Source organism: Chroicocephalus ridibundus, chromosome 19 (genome assembly GCF_963924245.1).
Source record: "Chroicocephalus ridibundus chromosome 19, bChrRid1.1, whole genome shotgun sequence".
In the NCBI taxonomy this organism is placed as follows: Eukaryota; Metazoa; Chordata; class Aves; order Charadriiformes; family Laridae; genus Chroicocephalus; species Chroicocephalus ridibundus.
This window is the reverse complement of record NC_086302.1, coordinates 7,269,886-7,289,098: the sequence shown is the minus strand read 5'-3', so window position 1 is coordinate 7,289,098 and position 19,213 is coordinate 7,269,886. Positions and strand designations below refer to the sequence as shown.

Here is a 19,213-nt window from a genome sequence, read left to right as displayed (position 1 = left end):
AGTACGGGCGGGCGCTCTCTGCCAAAGCATCAGCTGATGGAGCACGCCCGGCAGCAGACGAGCCAGGAATCAAGGTCACAACCACTTCACGTCTGGGTTTGGGAAGGGAACCGTCCCAAAAGAGGGGACTCGGCCATGGGGAACTAGGGGGAGGAGCACTGGGAAGGGCCCAGGGGAGGGAGAAGGGGCAGGCTGCCTCCAGCAACACCGAGTCCTCCCCCGCCACGCCAACGGGCAGTCGCCAGCCCCACTCTCGCTTCCCTATAGAGCCGGGGGCACCAGGAGTGACTCAGCTCCCCCCGTTCGGCACATCTGCCCTGGCCGTGATGAGCTGCTCCCCGCAGACTTCCTCTGCGGTCACTGCGGACCCGAGCAACCCCGCAGCCGGTGCAGCACAGCCCGGCCGTCTGCCATCCCTTCCCCCTGACCTTCAGCTCCAGTTACAAGATTTATGCTCCAGTTGCTCCTTACCAGAAGGCACCAGGCTTCTCGTAGGGGTCACCTCATCACACACCCCCTTTCCGCCCCGGGGAACCTCTGAAAACAACCAGGACTTCAAAAAAAAAAAAAAAAAACAAACCAAAACCACCCTACAAAACCCTCTCATGCAGGTCACCCCCTCCCATGCAGCTAGCCTTATCTTTCCACGGCCCAAGACGAAGCGTGGAGCATACAAAAAGAAAAGACCCAGTACAAAGTACAACTGGAGATCGGAGAGATTTATTTTCCACCACTTACCAAGGCGGCAAACACACCACAGCTAATGTTTACTTAAAATATCTCCACTCCCCCATTTGCTTCTTACTCTTCCACTCCCAAGGTTTGCAGACAAAACGAGTGAGGCTGGGGGAAGAGTCTGCGGACCAAAGGCAAGGCTCTGCGCCGTTACCGGCTGGGAGGACACAGCCCCGTCGCGGGGCTCATCAACAGCCACCCCTGTCCCCGAGCGCGGTGCGGGGACGGGCAGGGAGAGCGCGGCTGTGCAGGTCCAACTTTTACAGGCAACGGGCCGGGGGCTGATGTCATGCAGGCTAGGGGCAGCTGGCCGCGCCGGCCAGGGCGGCCACCGAGGGCTGGCAGCTTCCCCAGCAAAACATGAGGCTACAGGATGGGAGAGGTGCCGACGAAGGGGTGTAATTAGCCAGTTTTGGCAGGAGAGCCTACTGGTGAGAGAAAACGTCACCCCGCGCCTGAGGTAACAGAGGACAACTTGTCTCAAAGTCAACACCTGTAACACCACACGCCGAGCGTTACTCTCGGGAGAAGGAAACTCCTTGTCCCTGGAGCAAGGGGCACGCGCTGATTCAGTGCTGTGCGCTCCTCGTGGTGCGCGGCAGGGACTCACGACGCCGGTACCCCCGCCTGCCCGCCCCTCAGTCCCGGGGCTTCTTCTTATGCTTCTTTTTCTTCTTCTTCTTCTGAGACTTGCTGGGCTTCCCTGAATGCTTGGTCCTCTTGCTGGCCGGCTGAGCCCCATCGCTGTCTGAGTCTGAGCTGTCCGTGTCCGACTCGGAGGACTGCTTATTCTTGTGCTTCTTTTTCTTCTTCTTCTCCTAGCAAATGAAGGAAAATAAATGAAAAGCCCTGCACGCGGGAAAACTGTCACTTGAGCTCAACCAGGGCAGTGAGACACTTTCTGTAAGGAGCGCCTGACAAGCTGTGACAGGAGCGAGCCTGCTCCGACACGGAAGGTGCACACAGCTTCTGCCCCGGCACGTCAGGATTTACCCACCCCTGTCGGTCCGCAGCTGCGCCGCGCAGGGTACGGCAGCTATCAGAGCACAGGGAATGGAAAAGACAAAATGGAAATCCAGGCCTGAAAGTTTTAGTCAAATCACAAGAAGAGAGCCCTTGCCGTCCCCTCCACGGGCAGAGCGTACTCCATTATTTAAGGCTATTCTTTATTAATAGAGATTGGCAGGATGAAGCCTTTTTGCCAACAAAATGGGTTTCTAGAATAGGCAGCTGGATGCGAGCACCATCCCTGCCTCCCCACCCCATCAACAGCCCCCGGAGTGCCAGGAAACGAACGCTGATGCGCTGGAGCGCTAAGGACAACACACCCTTCTCCTTGCAGGAAAGCCCAAGCGATGCCAGTCAGGGTTTCTCACAGCCGTCCCCAGGGAGGAGCCGGGCCGGGGATGAGGAAAGCGCCCTTTTGCAAGCAGCAGCTCCTTGCACAATCTCCAAAGAGATTGCGCACCCTCCTGCCCTCGCAGCGTCCCACCCTCCGCCCCGCACAGGCAGAGTGCGGGGGCAGCGCTGAACCCCCCGGGCTGGGGTTTCTGCAAAGCCCTGAAGCAACAGCTCCGCAGAGGTCAAGACCTGACGTTTAGATGCAGGGTAAGAACAGCTGGTGCTGGAATGAAGCTCCTAAGGAACTCCGAAAGGGAGCGAAACCCTCCATTTTGAGGCATCTGACAGTAACTCCCGAGCAGAGATTACCCTGAGATCAGTACCGCAGTACACCTTCCACCGGAATCACATCGGGCACAGCATCCCACAACAGATAAAGACTTTAATGCTGCAGTACAGAAACTGATGTATATTTAATTAGGAAGCAGTACTGGGGGAGGGGATCTGACCCGCCCGTGCCGGCGGCACACACAGCCCAGCCCCTAGCCCCGCTCTGCCCGTCGCTTCACCCCTCTTCCAGCAAGGAGCAGGAGGAGAAAAATGCTGACAGCGGCTCTGGGGAGCCGGCCGTGCCCTCCGAGCCCACGGCTGGGTAAAACACCACCCTCCGGCCAGTGCTGGAGGCAGACTGGGCAGCCAGCGCCAGGGTGAGCGGTCCTGGAAGCGGCTCAGAAGGGATGAGCCAGCGTCGTCAGCTTCTGTGCATGAATAAACCAACACCCAAATCCGCTGCCAGCTCAACTCACCTTTACAACTGCCTGAATACCCACAAAATTATCGCGTAGACCAACTCTCAGAACAAGACGGGAGATTTTTTTTTTTCTTTTTTCAGGTATATTTTATAGGAAGATGCTTTGGAAAAAGAAAAAAAAAAACAAACCCACAACAAAACCAAAAAACAATTGTCCTGCAAAAACATGTGGTATTTTCCCTAACACTGCTTGGACCTGGGAAGTAAAGGAAAGCAGCGTGCAGGCGAGTGAGGCCCTAAAAATAATTTTAATATTTTGCATATGCTTCAACGTAAAGCCCCAGTTTTCCATCTAAGTCCAGCAACCCTGGCCTCCAATGAGGATCCACCAGTTTCTCCCATGGCCACATCAACACCAGAGAGACTTTCCAGCGCAAACGGTTATCGTGAACCTTCATCCCATTCAAGGCCAGAAAGAGAACAAGAGGAAAGAAGCAAAAGAGGGTTGCAAGAAGCAGAGATGCCCCAGCAAGGCAACGCGAGCCCGCGCGACTGCCTGCGATACACCACCAGTGAGGGACGCAACCCAGCGAGCAGAGCTTGCTGCTTTGACTAAGCCATTTTTTAAACATTTGTGCTTAAAACAAGCTGCACCTTCTCGCTGCTCTGGAACCGGTGCACCCATAAGACTGGAGACAATCTTTCCCAATCCTGCTGCAAACCAGCATCCTATTCTCTTCCATAATTTAACCACGCAGTCAGGTGCCAGGGATACACACACTGCTGCCAGCTGCACTGGATGAGGCTTTGTCATCTCCCAGTCGCAGCCCAGCTCCCTTCCCCCTACACGTACTTTAGACTGGTGTCATCCTGGGTTTGTAAAAACGTGCCCTTCGGTTGAGACAGCACAGCAGCGTTGCAGCTGGGGTCAAAGCGAGCTCTTGAAGCAGGGCAGGAGCCATGGCCGTGGCAGCCGGGCTCAGGTGCTCGCTGGGCTCCCCCGGCTGGACCCTCACCCCGGGTACTGTGTTCATCAGCTGGAGAGGTGGGCCCATGTCAACCTCATGAAGTTCAACAAGACCAAGTGCAAGGTCCTCCATCTGCGTCAGGGCAATCCCAAGCACCGATACAGGCTGGGCAGTGACTGGCTTGAGAGCAGCCCTGAAGAAAAGGACTCAGGGGTGCCAGTGGACGAGAGGCTCAACATGAGCCGTCAGCGCGCACTTGCAGCCCAGAAAGCCAGTCGTATCCTGGTCTGCATCGGGAGAAGCGTGGCCAGCAGGGCGAGGGAGGTGATTCTCCCCCTCTACTCCACTCTCGTGAGACCCCACCTGGAGCACTGCCTCCAATTCTGGAGCCCCTACTACAAGAGAGATATGGACGTGCTGGAGCGTGTCCAGAGAAGGGCCACGAGGATGATCCGAGGGCTGGAGCACCTCTCCTATGAGGACAGACTGAGAGAGTTGGGGTTGTTCAGTCTGGAGAAAAGAAGGCTCCGAGGAGACCTCATAGTGGCCTACCAGTATCTTAAGGGGGGCTACAGGAAAGCTGGGGAGAGACTTTTTAGGATGTCGGGTAATGGTAGGACTAGAGGGAATGGATCAAAACGAGAGATGGGTCGATTCAGACTGGGCGTTAGGAAGAAGTTCTTCACCGTGAGGGTGGTGAGACACTGGAACAGGTTGCCCAGAGAGGGGGTGGAAGCCCCATCCCTGGAAGGCCAAGCTGGATGGGGCTCTGAGCAACCTGATCTAGTGGGAGGTGTCCCTGCCCATGGCAGGGGGGTTGGAACTAGATGATCTTTAAGGTCCCTTCCAACCCTAACAGTTCTATGATTCTATGATTCACTGGCACCACCTCAACTGCCATAGTAGAAAGGCATAGAGGAGCTGTTTACTAAACAGCAAAATGAGGAAAGAAAACTCATTTATTTTAGGTATTGTGCGTCCAGCAGTTGCCCGTGCAGCAGGCAGCGAGATGGGCCTTTCCAATTCCTCCTGGAAAACGCTTCTCATGGAGCATTCCTAACTCCTCCTGCTGAGGGAAGTGGGGACGTTTAGCCTAGAGAAAAGGAGGCTCAGGGGAGACTTTATTGTTCCCTACAACTGCCTGAAAGGAGGTTGTAGAGAAGTGGGGATCTGTCCCTTCTCCCAAGTAACAGGCGACAGGACAAGAGGAAACGGCCTCAAGTTGCGTTGGGGAGGTTTAGATTGGACAGTAGGAAAAATTATCAAGCACTGTAACAGGCTGCCCAGGGCAGTGGTAGAATCGCCATCCCTGGAGGTATTTAAAAGCCGGGCAGACGTAGTGCTGAGGGACGTGGTTTAGTGATGGGTTTTGTCAGTGTTGTGCTGATGGTTGGACTCAATGATCTGAAAGGTCCCTTCCAACCCAGGCAATTCTATGCTGACCGCCACCTCTGGAGGGCTGAGCTCTCCGTTAGCAGCGGTAATGAGTCTGCTGAGCCTGCGCCAATGGGTGGGAGAAGCCCAGGGCATTCAGTTCCTGGCATCACTAGCCCAGGAGAAGGGCTCTTGGTCAGCCAGACAAAAAGCCATGTGTCCCAGGCTCCCCCTCCCCCAATTTAAAGAGGCTGAATGACGCCTTGTTCAGAGCGTGGCTGTGCACAGGCTTTGGGGAGCAGCACAATGGGAGACAGACAGTGGTCAAATGACAGCCCCAAACATAACACATAAACGTGTTTTACATTCCGCTATGGAAGGGAGTGTAATGGGAGAAGGCTGGAGCCCCCAAGCCAACAACTCCACTTATTTTCTTTGCCAAGAGTGTTCTAAATGACCTCAAGGCCACTCTTGGGCTTGCAGAGAGTTTTACTGGGAAAGGTTTGCTGTAAGTCACCCCCGCCTTGGCAGGGCTGTTGGTGCCATGCACTCATTTCAGGAGGAAGCAGAAAGCAGCAGCAAGCCCAAGGGCACAGTTATGTCAGTCACAGGACAGGCAGGACAAGTCCCGAGGGAGGACACCCTCCTTGGCCAGTTGCTGCAGACATCTAGAGGCTAAGCCAAGGGATAGAAAATGCACAATTAGATGAAGGGAACAGCGGCAATCAGCCACAGATACCTGTACAAAACCAGAATGATTGGTGTGGGCAAGTATTTCCACCTGCTCCAACGCAACCAAGCGCGGCACTGGGCTGACACCGGTTTCATGGGTCCGACATGAGATCCTCACTCTTCCCTTGGGCACCCACAGGTGCTGCCTTAGGCCTGTTACGCACCCACCCCTCCCCAGGGGAAAAGAACAAGCCTGGCTGGAAAGGGATTGGAAAGCATCCACGGAAAGAAAACTCGCTTCACAGAAGGAAGCCTGAGACACTGCAGCATGTGCATATTCACCCAGACGACTCCAAGCTTTGAAACCAGCACTCATCTGTTTGAAACAGAAGCCAGAAGGAGCTGCTAAGCACAGCATGAAAAATGAGGCAAAGAGGGGTTAAAAAAAAAAAATCCCTTGCAGTAACTGACTTTTACATCCCAATTCTGCATCATCTGCTGCAGGCTTGGAGGTGCTCAGGTAGCTCACCAAGGCAGGCCAGCATGTTAGAGCCCAGCCCTGTATCTAGGTATGCATTAACAGCGAGGGCACGGGGTTACTGGTAGCCCTCCAGTGCCACCCACAATCTTCCCCTGAAGGATAAATTGTCTTAAAATTGCCTGGGGAAGAAGTAGTGCCCCAAGGCGGAGAGCACTGAGAAGGCTCCTCCCCACGAGACATTTCTTCCATTAGCTTCAGCCACTTCCAGACAAGAGCAGTTTCCCCGTGAAGATTAATACACTGGCTTACGGGAAGACAGGCCGAGCCCGTCTACATTTCATTTTAAACCAACATATTCTCCCGTAAGAGTGGGGACACAAAAGGCCCAGCTAAAGACATCAATTTAGCATTGATTGTGTGTTGTAGCACCAGATACAGGCTATCAATTAGGGACCAACAAAGGAAGGGAGCTAGCAGCTTATTTAATGTGAAACAGAACAACTCTTCTAGGGAGGTGGAAGAGCAAAGAAAACACGTGGCTTGGAGCGAAACATCAAGCAGAGTCCTCCGGGACTCCAGGGAAGAGAGCAGACGATTGAGTTCACTCCACACCTAGCAGACCCTGGACAGGTATCAGTTTTCTGTAGCTTCACAACAGCCCTATGATCATTGATGTCACCCAAAATTTGAGTGTTTACAATTTGCTGCGAGATAATACCAGGCTGAAGGTCCCCCTACCCGCAGACCAAGGGCAGAAACAAATCATAACTGTCTTTAGAAGAGGATGGTGAAGAGTTAAATCTTCTAGAGAAAGGGATGCAGCAAGGAGAACTTTCTCAAGCTTTTCCAGCCTGTGCACATGGTGAGAAAGTTTGACAAGACCTTAACAACTAACAGAGTTTCATTCCGGAGCTTGGGAAACTTTCTCAGCACGTGAAGGCTGAAGACAGGACAGGATGTCACACCAGTCCCTTCAGGATTACAGGGGAAATAAAAATACACACGTGGACATTGTGATGGCTGGAAAAAAAAAAAACAAAACAAAACAAAAAAACAACACACAAACCAAAACAAAAAAACCCCACACAACCAAACCTCACGCTCTCCTTTTTGGGGACGTCTAACAGCCAAACTGCTCACACCAACAGACAAAAAGTACTTTCAGTGCAATACTGCAAGCACCACCACAGCATAAGCACACACCAGACTGCAAATGCTGCAGGGCGCAAGCCAGCGACAAAAGAGTTTAACATTTTCTGTAGCAGGAGGGAGTGCTGCTGTGAAATCATTCTGCACAAGCAGCATCCTTCTATTGGACGGCAGATTTCCTTAAATTCCAGCATCTTGGTACTGGGAGACAAGCACTCTGCTGCTCACCAGTAGCCTCACCATTGCGCAAGCAGGAGCGTTTCTCTAGCTCAGGTATGGGCGAGGGCAGCGCCAAGGCAAAGGCCAGATTTCTGCCTCCAGCAACATCAGCAAAGCCCTGCCGCACCCAGAGCTTCAAACTGGTCTCCGGAACCAATGGCTGCTGATGGATGAAGCTCAGCTCAGCTCTCAGGCACACCCAGGCACTCCCCCAAAACTGCAAACACCGCATTTGAGTAAACATTTTGAGCGGATTTTGCCCAAGCAGACTCTCAGCGTAAAGATACAGAGGGCCAACAAGGATGAAGACCTGCACATTACGGTTCCTTGCACACCCTGGCCAATTTACGTAACGAAAACAGAACAAACTTGCTTCAAAATCTCTCATCTACAAAACCCGTGTTGGGAGCTGGCATGCGGAAGAGCAACAGGCTGGGCTAGATCCTGATAGTGCTGGTTTCTCCTACTTTATTTTTAAAAAGCCGACACTAAGAGGGGACCACATTAGCACACCAGGCTCCCTCCTGTCCTTTGTAAGCAAAGCTGCTCGGGGCTACGCTTTAAGAATGTTACAACAGTTCATTCCTTCTAAAGGTATTTGATTTTTTAGATAAGAGGGGAGTGCCCAGAACTCTCCAAGAAGTTTAAATATTTTTCACCAGACCCTTTTCTGGTGTTATGGTCTCATTTGGAGACTTTATGTCTGTCCTTGTGAAAAATTAGAACGGATTTCCAGACATGTGTCTTTCTGCATCTCCAGAGAGGTGCTAGTATTCCTTCTAGGGGTTTTTAATTCTTAAAAAGAAAAAAAAAAGTTAAAATTCCACCATCTAATTTAAATCCAAACAAGATTCATTACGTAAATCTGAAAGTATTATTGCATCCCTTGTTTCAGGACCAGTTGGAATTAATCTGATGAGAGGAATCTGGTCTATGGTCATTAAATACATATAGCGAAGTTCAGAAAAGCACAGACAAGAACAGCAAGAGAACAGCACAGTGCGTGAAGAGCTGTGCCCTAAGCTAATGCCATTTAAGAACTTGTAAAACAAGTACCAGGTACAAGTGAGGATGGATTAAGGCTTGATGAACTACAGGTCACTGAACAAACAACAATTAAGAAGGTGTGGTTTTGACATGAAGAGACAACATCTGCAAGCATGAAAATCTTCTACACAGTAGGAGAAAGAGCAGCAAAGTCTGCCAAAAGAGCCATCACATTTACTACGCGATTCCAATGACCGTCACAAAACTACCCCAGGGATAAGGAAGTGTCTGAGCAGAACATGGGATGCTTTTGTGGAATTCAAATTACAGGGGTTACTCCTAGTGTCAAAACAGCAGATCTCTTCCTGAAAGACAGACAGGAGAGAAAATTCCAAAGGTCCGTTTCTTCTCAGCACGCCTCCCTCCCACACAGGCTCAGAACAGGCACACTGCCGCGTTCCCATAGGAGCTGCTTCACCCTGCGACCCAGGAGTAAAAGCAAAAGGGACACAGCCCCGTGCCTGCGCAGCTGCCAGCGACTCCTCAGATGATCCCCGGTACTCCCGCACAGTGCCGCGACAGCAGCATCCCCGCTTCTCCCTCAAGTCACTGATTTTCTCAGGGATGACGGGAGGCAGGACAGTGCTCTCGTGTGCAGAGCACTAACAGGGGGATCTCTCACTAGAAAGACTTGTGCCCTCGGTCACACCAGAAGCCTGGGCTAGTGCAGAGACTCGAAGCCTCCAGCTTCCTCTTAATCCTGTAAATGCTGTGGGGCTCAGGCAGGAAGAAAGCGAGGAAACCACTGGGAAGGAAAGCTGAGAAAAAAAGGGAGTGAGGACCCTGGCATATTTCTGTAGGGAGAGGAGTCTCTGGGGGGAGCGAAGAGCACGTGGAGACTGCAAGGAAGCATCGGATCAAAGAAACAGAAGATGTTGATCAAGAACAACGAAAAATGTTAATACCATTGCTATGACACTAAACAGATGCTTGGTAGATAGCAGTTCCCTACATCCTTAAAAATATAAGCTCTACATTTCTGTTACAAACATCAGATGGGATGGGGTCAGCACGGCAATCGTTACTAGGTGGATTGAGCTATTTCTACTTTGTGTAAATCCCGCTGGGGCTCCAGGCAAGCGGGGAAGCACATGGTGGCTCCCAGACAAGATCACAGCAGGCACTTGGAGACAACAAGGGAGCTATTCATTTCGAGGATCCCACATCCTGCCTCCAAAAAGCTCAAAGTTTCATTTTCCAGCACTGAAAAACATCTGAAAACTTTTGATCTCCTCCTTGAGGAGGGAGGAAGATCAAAGGAACAAGCAAGATTTAAAGGAAGGCTGTTAATCCACAGACCCAAAAAAATTAGTGACAAATTCAGGACAGTGACCCACATATCCTGTAGTCTCAGCAGGGCAAGACTCCATAGGGATTCCCCGCCCCGTGGATGGGCACCGATATGATAACGAGCTAATTGCACACCTCTTAGTGTTAATTTTTCCCCACAGCATTTAAATAACAGTTACACAAGCCTTTACCAGACAAACCATCCTCACTGCTAGAGGGAACAGAACCCAAGGCAGGAGAAGCCAGCCCTGCTGGGGTGTTACCGACGGCCCCTCACACTGCTCTGCGGCAAGAGAGAAGCCCAACGCCTGAAGCCCGGAAAGGTCAGAGTCGCAGCTAGCCCGGGATCTGAGAGACGGCTTGGTTCAATCGCGTGCTTCCGAGATCAGAATAGAAAGAAGAGTATGTGTATTTTCTATTGCAGCGTAACAACACTTGGCAGACAAGTCCAAGATACTCTTGAGTGAGAGCCTACTTAGCGGGGAAGCAAAGCACAGCACATCTCAGGACTGGACCAGGCAACAGGATCTACAGCCAAGAGAGATCCTGTTCCCGCTACTGGATCAGCTATCCAGAGCACCACTGGGCAAGCGAGAACTGCAGATTAGACACCAAATTAACACCAACTTCGTTTTGTACTGACTGTAGGGCAGAAGCAGTTATGCCGCAGGGCAGAGAGCGACACAAGGAAAGTCACAACACACCTGGCTCTTCCACTGTAGTGCAGTCGCCACCTACAATCCCCCAAACAGCCCCAGCTACTCCTCTCTTACTCAAATAAGAGCGTATCGAAGTGCCATAAACCAGACAAACAGTGAAAAAATGTGACTGGAAGCCAGACTTCAGCTACCAGTGTCGCTCTGGACTGCTCCAAGTACTGCAATGAAACCAGACTCCTCCATTCCCTGTCACCACCACCCGCAGTCTCTCCTATAGCGCTAATACTGCTGCAACTCCCCACTGAGCCTGGGAGAACTAAGCCCTCAGAAGCTGGTTCTCACTATGCAATTGCTAACACCGTCCTTGTCCCTCTCCTGTAAAAAGGAAACGCACCACCTCTCCGGCCCATTGCCCCTCTCCACGGATACAGACAGGCCACAGAGCTGGAAAGAGAAAGAAAAAGAAAGAAAAAAAAAAAAAAGAAAAAAGGGGCTTTGAAAGTGTAATCAAAGTTGGACTCCAGTTGTAAAGGGGGTGACGAAACAGTTTATTTACTGAAGTCTAGAATTGGAATACTCATTGCTGTATAAACAGACTGACCACCAAACGCACCCATTTTGGATTCGTGTCTCCCCCACATTTTATAGCAGCGTGGACTGAAGCCAGAGTTCAACCACTGGACAGAAGAGGTCTCTTATCTCTTGACGTTTTCACATAGACAAAAATTGTTTTAGGGCCTGGAAACAGAGTATGGTCCCTGTGCAAATACAACCAGCGATTTTCCCCTGCCATGTGCAGATAAGCCTAGTTCACGTTGCACTGGCTGGGTCAGGATACCCCCTGTAGCAAGGCAGCAGGGCATTTAGTTTCGATGAAAGAAAGTTGTTAGGGCAAGAACAGCGGGAAGGGCAGGGAAACAGGGTTATTGGCAAGAACCACAGAAATTCAGGAAACTGCAGCAATTTCTGTAGAGCCTCACAAAGCCCAGGGAAAAAAAAAAAAAAAACAAACCAAAAAACAACAAACCAACCACAATTTCTCACTGTAAGGAATATCTTTTGAGACCGCGCATCTTAAAGACACTTTAAGAAGAATACAGGGAGAAAGTGTAAGAATTACTAAAAAGTCTGCAGAGGAGATTCCTGGTTTTTCTACAAAGCCTGCACAAACTTGAGCCACTTTCTCAGCCCAGAACCGGCTACTCATAACCACATTGCTGTAGTAAATTACAGGTGTAACGACACAGAACAAATTATCTGGCTCACTTTTCCAGGCTAGCAGTAGGGCACCTCGTACCTTTTTCCTTTTTTTTGAAGACTCGTCAGCCAGGCTGGTCTTTTTATCTCTTTCACGTCCTGCTGCTGCCACCTCCTCTTCCTCCTCTTCTGGAATGAGGCTATATTTGGTACCTCCAGGCTGCACGAAACACTCCTTGGCAAAATGACCTGTAAAATAGTGTTTCAAGGAGCAATCTTTTTAAACAACTGCATTTCAGACACATGAAGTGCCTCAATGATCTTTTTATTATTAGTTACAATAAGAGAATCTACACTGTACATTTTTGTCCTAGCATTTCAGCTAGTTTAACACGGCCTGATTAAACAGGCCAGGTGAGCAAATGCAACCCAGGGCATTCTGGAAAGATTAGTCAGGCAAAAACTAAGACACTCTTGTCTGAACAGGGCAATTGGTAGAAACGTGTCTGCACAAGGGCTTAAAAAGCACGGAAAAGTGTATGGGAAAAGGAGTAAATTGGTGTGATAGGCACCTGGTAAATGAGATCAAAACCACAAATATAGAGGAAATCAGTTCACTCCGGTTCTACCCTTTCTGCTCTGGAGACATCAAAGCTGACCTACTAACAGTGGTAGTGGAAACTGCAGAGAGATAGCATCTGCCTGCCCATGAGGAGTAGACATCATCATTAAAAATCAGACTGGAAATACACAGAATCCAGCTTAAACCTTTGGGGGTTGTATTTTAAAGATAGTTATCTACCACTACAGAGAACCATATTCATGATTAACCTTCTCCAGAACAGCATTAACTCCAGCTTAACTGCTTACTGTACAGCTAAATAACATAAGACAAGTAGGATGCAGCAAGAAGTCCATGTACAAAACACTGCCTCAGCAACTTGCGTAGAGCTACTGAAAAGACACCACCTAAGCCAGCTTCCTACTGCTGAACTAGGCAAAACACAAACATTTCACCACACCCCACCCAAAAAAAAACCCCCACACGCTTGTTTTCAGCTCTAAGACACTGCTCACAAGCTAACACTGTGCTCCCAACAGCTGATCAGTAATGTAATTTCCACTGATGGTTCTTCAGAATGAAAGGATCCGGTGGAGGCATAGATTTATTTCTACCGTGTTTACTATTATAAGCACACTTTCTGCAAGGTCAAGCTGAACACGCACCTTCCCACAGGAGCTGAACGTTTTGTTGTTTATGATGGATATATTCATTATTTTTGCAGGTTGTGCTACGTGGTGTGCCCAAGGAGAGGAAACAAGCCTTGAAATAGCACAGAAAGAGCTGCTTCCTTGACGCCACTTTCCTGATGCTGAGCGTACGGGTCACAGATATTCTCTTTGCTCTCATTCATCACTAGTGAGAACACCAAGCCACAACTGTGGATTTATTTGATATGTTCTGGGCATCTCAAGTCTTTTTGTTTCCTAAAATGCAAAACTGGAACAGGACCTCTGCTATAAGACACATTAACACAAATACTGCAAGAAGGGAAGCTGTACTGGACCCGTACTCAGGAGGAAGGATCTTTACAGGAAGCTCAAAGGGATGCGATTTTAAGAAACAAACCTTTATAAAAGGAGATCAGTTAAGTGCTTCCATTTCATAACAAGCGACAGAAAATGTAGCTCTCCTCTAAAACAGACACGTGGAAGCAAAATTCAGTCCTTATACGCAGCCACGAGACAGATGTCCATACAATCCTACCTTCAGGTCACTACCTGGTTAGAACAAGGTTACATCAACAGAACAAGACAACGCTGCATGAACGTACCTTTGCAACCACATTTCTTGCACACAGTGTTCAAGACAGCTTCAAGCGTGATCTTCTGACTCGTGTAGTCTCTGAACATGCGTTTTTTCCTCTCATCCTGACTAGAAAGACAAGGACAGTCCCATTTTTAATCCACTTGCATCTTTAACCCTGTATATTTATACGGACAGAACCTAAACACAAGTTTTCGCAAATGTTGCTCTAAAAATACCACTTATCACTCTGAGAGTGAACAGTTTCTGAACAATATGCTGTTAATTTCAGCCTTTGGTCAGTTAGAAGAGGCCCAGCTAAAAAGTAAAATTACAAATCAGAAAATTGGTTCTGTTTTACCTCAAACCAGGACATTAGCTAAACCAAAGAACGGAGCTGACGAACTGCTCCTTAGAATAAACCACATCATTAACAGCGTATTACCTGCCATTTCTACTTTTGAGATTAACGTGAGCATTCCCTACACAGAGCAGATGAATGCAGGGAGCTGCACTTCACAGAATCACTTACACCCTTTATACTAATATCTGTATTTTGTACGTGATTACACACACATATATACACTTGCCCAGTATGAAAATAAAGCAATTTTATTTGACCTGCAAGCGATAACCAAAAAAAAAAAAAAAAAAAAAGAGATAGGCAAAGAAGAAGCTCTGCAACATCCAAACAGTTAAGATTTGATTTTGTAGTACGTGTAGGTAAGACAAATCCCAGCTGGAATGAACAGTCCTTCCAGCACAAGCACACGGCCAGAGTGCAGGAATGAAAGTCCTGCTGCGGTGTGAAGGGCTGCAACTCCCTGCAGCCCTCCACCAGCTCCTGCCTGCCTCTCGGCAGCGTAACCAAGGGAGAGCCTTTAATCGACCCTCAAGCCAGCCAGTGCATCAGCAGGGGGCTCTGAGCCCCCCTCATCCTCCAAAGGGGGGGGGGACCTAGGGAATACGTATGGCAGGAAAGCCAGGAACGCAAGGCAGGCAGTAGCGACCTGTCTGATCTGTTCTGTTCAGTAGATGTACCTACTCAAGAGAAACATTGTTGGGATCAAGGTCTTTTCCTGTGCCTTGGTTCACAACCTTCATGGAGAGGGAAAGCTTCAGTTTGTCATCTTTCATCTGAAAGAGAAAGGTATGGAATGAGAAGAATAAATGACAACGATGTTCATCAATACACTGTGCCTGGAGGCCCATAGAGAAGGAAGGAAATTGTCAGATAGCGAAGAGCAGCACTACAAGACACTACGTGCTTTTCTTCTACTACTTCATAGCTGAATTTACATTTGAGAGTGTTCTAGCTAATAAAATAGCCTCTGTTAAGCAGCTATGTCAGTAATAAGACACGTTCAGGTCAATATTCTGCTTTCAACATGACCAAACCCAAGTACACGTTTGGAAGCCTGGCTGTAACTCCAAAGTCATCCACCAATGCAGTTCCCTGGACCAGTACTTTGGCCAACTTGCATCCTAAAAAAAATAAAACTTTATATCCTTTTTCCCATTTAGATTCTCTTAGGAGACTAAAAATGTTTTAAATATCTCTATTATTAGGATTCACAAAAGAGTAAGCCCCTAAGTCCTTGATTGCCACATTATCACTTTAGAAGCAAAAGTTGAATGTTTGGGGGGTTTTTTAAGCCTTTTTTCCAACTTTCTGCATTTTCACCAGTGTTGCTATTGAAGGGGTTTGCTGTTGAAGGCGTTTTGTCTGTTTATGACATCTATGCAGTTATTTGCAGGCAATCTAACAATGAACTGTTCTGCTGTCCACCTTTCCAACACTCTTCTGCCCCTTGCCTCTAAAGCAAGGAAGCCAGGAAGCCAACAACTGCATTCCAAATAAAGAAAACAGTGGCTTAATAAAAATTCATTAGAAAAAAAAAAACACCACACCACAAAATCTTAAAAAGCACGCCACAGATGTCTAAAAAGAAGCTGTAAAGTCTTTCATAGTTTTTCTACACTGCGTAAATAAGACAAAGTTTCTCAATCCATTTCCCCATCTCACACAGAATGAATCCTTGTTTCGTACACCAACCCGATTATCTTCTTCCAAAAAAAATGCAAAGCATTTATGGCCAAGTCCTATGCAACTTTGAACTGAATGCTTCCACCTTGATCCCAACAAAATACAGTCAGCTTGCTTTGCTTCCACGGCTCACCAAAGCAAGCATTCAGTTTTTGTTCCAAGTAATCTTTAAATACAGATGATATACCCTACCGTCACGTTTTCTGCAGGAGAAAAAGCAATGTATCTTGTAGAGGGGGGGAAAAATAACGTATAGTCCTCTCACTTCAAAACAAACAAAAAGCCTCTGTATTTTCTCTTGGGCATAATTCACTGACACTGATACTTTTTAGAAAGCAAAACAAACGAACATAAATCTCGGCTTCTTCTGAGAATGCACCTGTCTCTCAAAACAGTGAGCTGTGTTTATATCAGTTCTTATCTTTGAAGCATCTCAAATTGCTTATTTAGCCACTAAATCACACAGTTACAGTGATACAGCTGCGAAGGGCAGCACAGGGGAAGAAAGGGAGGTGTTTTGATGCTTTCAAGCGAAAAGTTTTTACGAATTCCCTTTTTCTGAACTGCATTGTTGCAAGTCAGACGAGCCGTGTGCCCGAAGTCACGTCTGGAGGTACAGAGAATTCACCCATCCGTAAAACAGAGCCCGTCAAACCCTGACAATGCGACAGGAACACACAGCCTCTGTCTGCAGAAGCTCTCAGAGGTTTTGCAATGTATTTTACCTACACAGCACTAAAACAAGAATTAATGTTACCTCTTTTCCAATAAGCTTCACCCATACTTTGTCTCCAACGTCTACTATCTCTGAGGGTTTATCCACGCGGCAGGCGGACATGTGAGTCTTATGGACAAGGCCTGGTCAGGGGGTTAGAAGAGAAGAAAGGGAAAAAAATAAAGACAAATCTTCCCTGAATTTCAGTTTTGCCCTATAGGACAGCAGTCTCCAAAGTGGGATGGATGCGAGACTATCCTTTGGGGTGCGGGAAGAAATTATTTTCATACCATTAATAAATAAAGAAAATGTAATAGTGCTTATTTCATCTTTAGCTCACCTCTTTTTAATTTCTGTTTAGGAACATGTTTTATAATGTACATAACATTAGGACAGTAGTACATGTCTACAATTTATAAATAAATATACACACATTGAGGGGTGCGTGTTCAAAAATTTTTGTAACTGATAGGGTTAACTGATTTTAACTGACCGTGCACTGGGGGTGGAGAATCGAAAGCATTTGAAGACCACTGCTGTGGGAGACAGGGAACACATTCAGCAGTTGCCCTAAGCAAAACTAACTGCTTCTTTCCTCCAGTACATTATGCAGCTGAGAATCAACTAGTTGCATCAATCAAACATATAAAAGTTCATCAAGATCTGCTCCAAATTAACTCAGAGAAGCAGGCCCCCAAAGCATTCTCTTTTTACCCAAAATATCAGACGCCCACAAGGAAAACCATAGCAGGCACTAACACCTCTCCCTTCCTGCCTGTCCTCTGAGGCCACCCCAAGCACTGGAGAACAGAGTCCATTTCACGCATCAGCAACACAATACTTTGCTGGCAAAGTCGAAAGCATGAAACACCAAGGCTGCCCTGATCTCCTGTAATTGCAAGGTGACACAGCCCCAAGACTGTATTTTTAATTTGCACAAATGACACGTGGGCTACAGGGTTACACAAGGGAGGATAAATATGGAAACACACCTTGCTGTTCAAGCTCGTATTTCAGGGCTCGTTTTGTGTCTCAAAGCGACTTCCCTCCAGCAGCCACGCGTCTGCCCACAAACTTTTATTAGAACTGGCACTCCAGTGACTGGGCACTTTAAGGGGAGAGCAGAGAAGGGGTTATTTGTGGCGTACCAGCATCTGGCAGAACAGCCACCCTACGCTGCTTCTTTTGTAAAATAAATTAGTTTGACTGGAGGTTTCCCAGAAACGTAGACAGAGCTTTAAGCCAGCGTTTCTGATTTATTTTTTTTATTTGAGCTTTATTTGTATCGGTCATAAAAGAATTAAGTTGGACAAATCACCTAACGGTAGAAAGTTTCTATGGCCTTAAAATGATTCTCTAAAATATCCTAAAGCCCTCTGAGTCTTTTTGGCATTCATGTAAACTTACCATCATATTCTAAATACTTTCCGAGAACCTCAATTCCTTCCTAATTTAGAAAAAAACCCACCATTCTCCGAGCTTTTTCTAAAAGCTAGCAGGCCTTTAATTCAGAGGATGACTGCTTGGCTTGAACATGCCAACATGAAACAACGTCTGAACAAAGTAAGAGAAACAAACCTTGCTTCCTGCAGCCTGGAATTTTTATAAATGCCCCATATTCCGTCACTGTAGCAACCTGCAAAGAAAATCAACGCACCACCTAAGGAAAAGCCCTTCATAAAACATGGATTAGAATCATGCAATGTTTTGGGCTGGAAAGGACTTTAAAGATTATCTAGTTCCACCCCGCCACCCTGGACAGGGACACCTCCCACCAGCCCAGGTTGCTCCAAGCCCCGTCCAACCTGGCCTTGAACCCCTCCAGGGATGGGGCAAGAACATGCACAAAAAGACTACACCGTCTGCTTTCCTTCAGTTCTAGATTTCAAAGCAGGTCAGACACTGCCATGCTTGATAACTCCGGAGCAGGTGCGATACGTGCGCTCAGCCAACCGCTCCTACACTACTCAGATAAGCATCTTTCTTACATGTGTGTGTATATACATATACTTATGTACATAAACACACAAATACACAAGTATACGTGTGCACATACGTGGAACAGAACCATGAGTTACCCAAACTGCCACTGAACTAAGCCGTGCCTAAAACAACAAAATAAAGAGCTAAAGCAGCACGCCGCAGACAGCACGCCTGCAGGGGCCGGCTGCAGGCAGCAGCCCCACACACCTCTCCCTGGAAGATGGCGTAGAGCTCGGGCAGCGCCTCCATCCCCGCAGCCCTCGCCGGCTCCAGGCGAGACACGGTCCAGCCAACACCACCTGAATTCACCCCGGGCTCCTGCACGTTGGCCACCCGAGTGCAGAGCGATACCTTAAAAAGAAATATTTCATTAACGCAGGAAGCCACCTGCGGCCAGGCTTATTAGCAGCCAACAGCGAGGAGTTAATTTGGACTTAGGCTACAGCCCGCCCCGACGCCCCTTGCCCATACGCCGCGGGGTCCAGCGGCTCTCACCGGCTCGGGGGGCGGCTGGGCCGGCCTAGGGCCGGAGGTCGCGGTGCCGGGCACAGGCCCAACCCTGGTAGGCGAGGCCGGAGGACACCAGACGGTGGCCGCGGGGAAGCCGGGGCCCGTCAGCGCCCACCACGGCACCCCCCAACCGCCGCCATCACTCGCCCCCTCCGGCCGCCGCCATTTTGCTCCCTCCACACACCCCCTCACCTTGCGGCACCTCTTCACTCCGCCAATCGCCGAGGGCAATAATAGCGAGTGGCAGCCTCCAGCCAATCAGCGTTAC

The 19,213-nt window shown here is 48.6% G+C and overlaps 1 protein-coding gene across 2 annotated transcripts; it reads right to left on the bottom strand.

Moving 5' to 3' along the window:
* Window positions 1-704: 704 nt before the first annotated feature.
* ZCCHC17 (zinc finger CCHC-type containing 17) lies at window positions 705-19,144 on the bottom strand. Of its 2 annotated transcripts, none has more exons than XM_063356136.1 (8): window positions 18,931-19,144; window positions 18,643-18,786; window positions 18,031-18,088; window positions 16,495-16,595; window positions 14,736-14,827; window positions 13,719-13,819; window positions 11,984-12,132; window positions 705-1,553 (listed from the first exon to the last, which is right to left on the bottom strand). In XM_063356136.1, the coding sequence occupies exons 2-8, from the start codon at window positions 18,682-18,684 to the stop codon at window positions 1,374-1,376; spliced, it is 723 nt and encodes a 240-aa protein (XP_063212206.1). In that variant the 5' UTR covers window positions 18,685-18,786; window positions 18,931-19,144; the 3' UTR covers window positions 705-1,373. The 2 variants fall into 2 exon arrangements, with proteins under 2 accessions (XP_063212206.1, XP_063212207.1); XM_063356137.1 differs by lacking the exon at window positions 18,931-19,144 and adding an exon at window positions 17,445-17,560 and having other exon boundaries at window positions 18,643-18,725.
* Between the last annotated feature and the right edge of the window lie 69 nt (window positions 19,145-19,213).